General features: G+C 33.9%; 1 protein-coding gene across 1 annotated transcript; it reads left to right on the top strand.

The window, feature by feature from the left end:
- The first annotated feature begins 1,430 nt into the window (after nucleotides 1-1,430).
- On the top strand, nucleotides 1,431-2,390 carry LOC113333631. Its single transcript, XM_026580055.1, has one exon. The coding sequence runs from the start codon at nucleotides 1,431-1,433 to the stop codon at nucleotides 2,388-2,390; it is 960 nt and encodes a 319-aa protein (XP_026435840.1).
- Nucleotides 2,391-2,602: the final 212 nt, after the last annotated feature.

Below are 2,602 nucleotides of genomic sequence, written 5' to 3'. Positions count from 1 at the left end.
TGTTCCAAGTACGTGACTTATTACAGGTCGAAGGCGTGAGAATACAGACAGAACTAGGTGAACTATAGGTTTAGTTGCTTGGTCTAAATTATACGAAGTTGGTTTGATTTTGTATGGAAGCTTAATCCTGAGAGTATTCAATTCCGGACAAGGTCCCGGGGTTTTCTGCATTTGCGGTTTCCTCGTTAACAAAGACTTGTTGTGTCATTTACTTTTATTTTCCGTAATTATAATTGTTGTTATTATAATTTAAGGTAAATTACACAAACGTTAATTCCTATTTACTTGATAAGTAATCATATTGTGTTTGGTTAAGTACGAACCTTTTATCAAGTAAACATACTTCGTTGTTGTATTGTCTCGACCTCGTATCCATAGACGATCACATGAAGTGTGAACCGATTAGTTGTATTGTCTCGATTCAGTCCATAGACAATCACTTTCAGAGAAATTTATTATAGGAGGAAAAGTTTTAGTTCGAGGTATATTTGGGTACCCTCGTCTTTTCAGAGTTTCTACCAAAATTCAAAGGCGACGGCACACGCTATGTATCCGCAAAAATGAGGCAAAATATTTTTTGGATCATTTTATAACATACTCTCCCATTGATTGTAAGCTTTGTAACAAGCCATCATTTCTCTAGTTTTGACTTAAATTGAAGGTCTCATTCACAAAAGTTAGATTCTACCAAAATTCAAATGCGACGGTACATGCTTTGTATCTGCAAAAATGAGGCAAAATATTTTTTGGATTATTTAATAAGATACTATTTCATTGACTGTAAGTTTTGTACAAGCCATCATTTCTCTAGTTCTGACTTGAATTGAAGGTCTCATTCGCAAAACAGAGTCTCTACCAAAATTCAAAGGAGACGGTACACGCTTTCTATCCGCAATAATAAGGCAAAATATTTTTTGGATCATTTTATAAGATAGCCTTCCATTGATTGTAAGCTTTGTAACAAGCCATCATTTCTATAGTTTTGACTTGAATTGAAGGTTTCATTCGCAAAAGTGAGTTTCTACCAAAATTCAAAGGCGACGGTACACTCTTTGTATCCGCAAAAATGAGGAAAAATATTTTTTGGATCATTTTATAAGATACTCTTCTATTGATTGTAAGCTTTGTAACAATCCATCATTTCTCTAGTTTTGACTTGAATTGAAGGTTTCATTCGCAAAAGTGAGTTTCTACCAAAATTCAAAGGCGACAGTACAGTATTCAAAGTGATCAATTAATTAGGGATCGGCCGAGTCAAGCTATGCAAACCGGCGATCAAATCGGAGAAATTTTTCTTCTCGTTTTTCATGAGTAGTTCATCGAATTCATCATCTCAGGTGAAAATTCAAATCAGTTCTTACATAAAATTTCTCTTCAGGAGATTTATATTTTTAGTAATGATGATTTCTTATATCTAAAATCTGAGAAATATGTCTGGAAAATCAAATTCTGATAATGAGATGAACCGAAATCTCATATCGGAAAATTCTTCGGATTCAATTAATTTTAGCACTTCAGTTTTTATTCCTGATGAAGTAATTGATGCAAGTCTAAATGAATGGATATTTAGTTTAATTGGTCGTTTGAATTTAGTAAATCTCAAATTATCGGTTGCTGAAGAAAATCTGAGAAAACAACGGACTCTCAAAGGTAACTGTCAGTTCATACCTATTGGTAAAGGATTATTTATTTTTAAACTTGATAATGGTGATGATATGAAATATATATGTGAGGGTTACTGGGATATTAAATCCCAAGCTTTAAGATTGAGATTTTGGGAAAGAGATTTCAAACCAGAACTTCAAAAATCTTCTAATGCTTTTGTATGGATAACATTTCCAGATCTAAGCATTGAATATTGGAAAGAAGCTATTTTAATGGCAATGGGAAATGCTATTGGCAGACCAATCAGAATAGATGAAATAACACTGCAGAAAGAAATTGGGTATTATGCAAGCATCCTAGTTGAAGTAGATTTAACAAATGTAGTTCCAAACAAGGTATGGGTGGAATCTAAATATGGCAAGTTTGAGCAGGAGGTGAGAGCTTCTAAAATTCCCAAATTCTGCATTCACTGCAAAACTATTGGACATAATGTAGCAGAATGTAGAACTTATAGAAAAGGGAAAACACAAGAAGTTGCTCCTAAGCAACAAAAATGGGGATACACTCCTAAAAAAATTCAACAACATTCTGTGATTGGTTTTGATATTTGTAACACTCCAGCTAATGAAGGAACTTCACAGTCTCATGAAATAGAAGAAGGTGAAATTGTCATTCCTAATGATAATCAAAATAAAATTCAAGAGAAAGTGGTGGATTTCACTTTTAAGAATTCTGCTCAGAATGATATTGGTTATCAGCAAACCTGTCAAAGGGAATATCACTAAAGGTATTCCCAATGTCACTACAAGAAAACATGCTAGTAATTTAGTTAAAACTAGCGTGGGAAGTCTCAACACTTCTCAACCTTCCCAATCCCAATGAGAGTTCTATACTGGAATATCAGGGGTGTGAGGAGAACTCAGCCCAGGATAAACTCAGAAATTTAGTATCTAATTTCAGTCCATCTTTTCTTCGGATCTCTGAGCCTAAAGTAAAG

Source organism: Papaver somniferum, unplaced genomic scaffold (assembly GCF_003573695.1).
Source record: "Papaver somniferum cultivar HN1 unplaced genomic scaffold, ASM357369v1 unplaced-scaffold_133, whole genome shotgun sequence".
NCBI lineage: Eukaryota > Viridiplantae > Streptophyta > Magnoliopsida > Ranunculales > Papaveraceae > Papaver > Papaver somniferum.
Note: the sequence above shows the minus strand (reverse complement) of the source record. Positions and strands in the feature narration are given on the sequence as shown.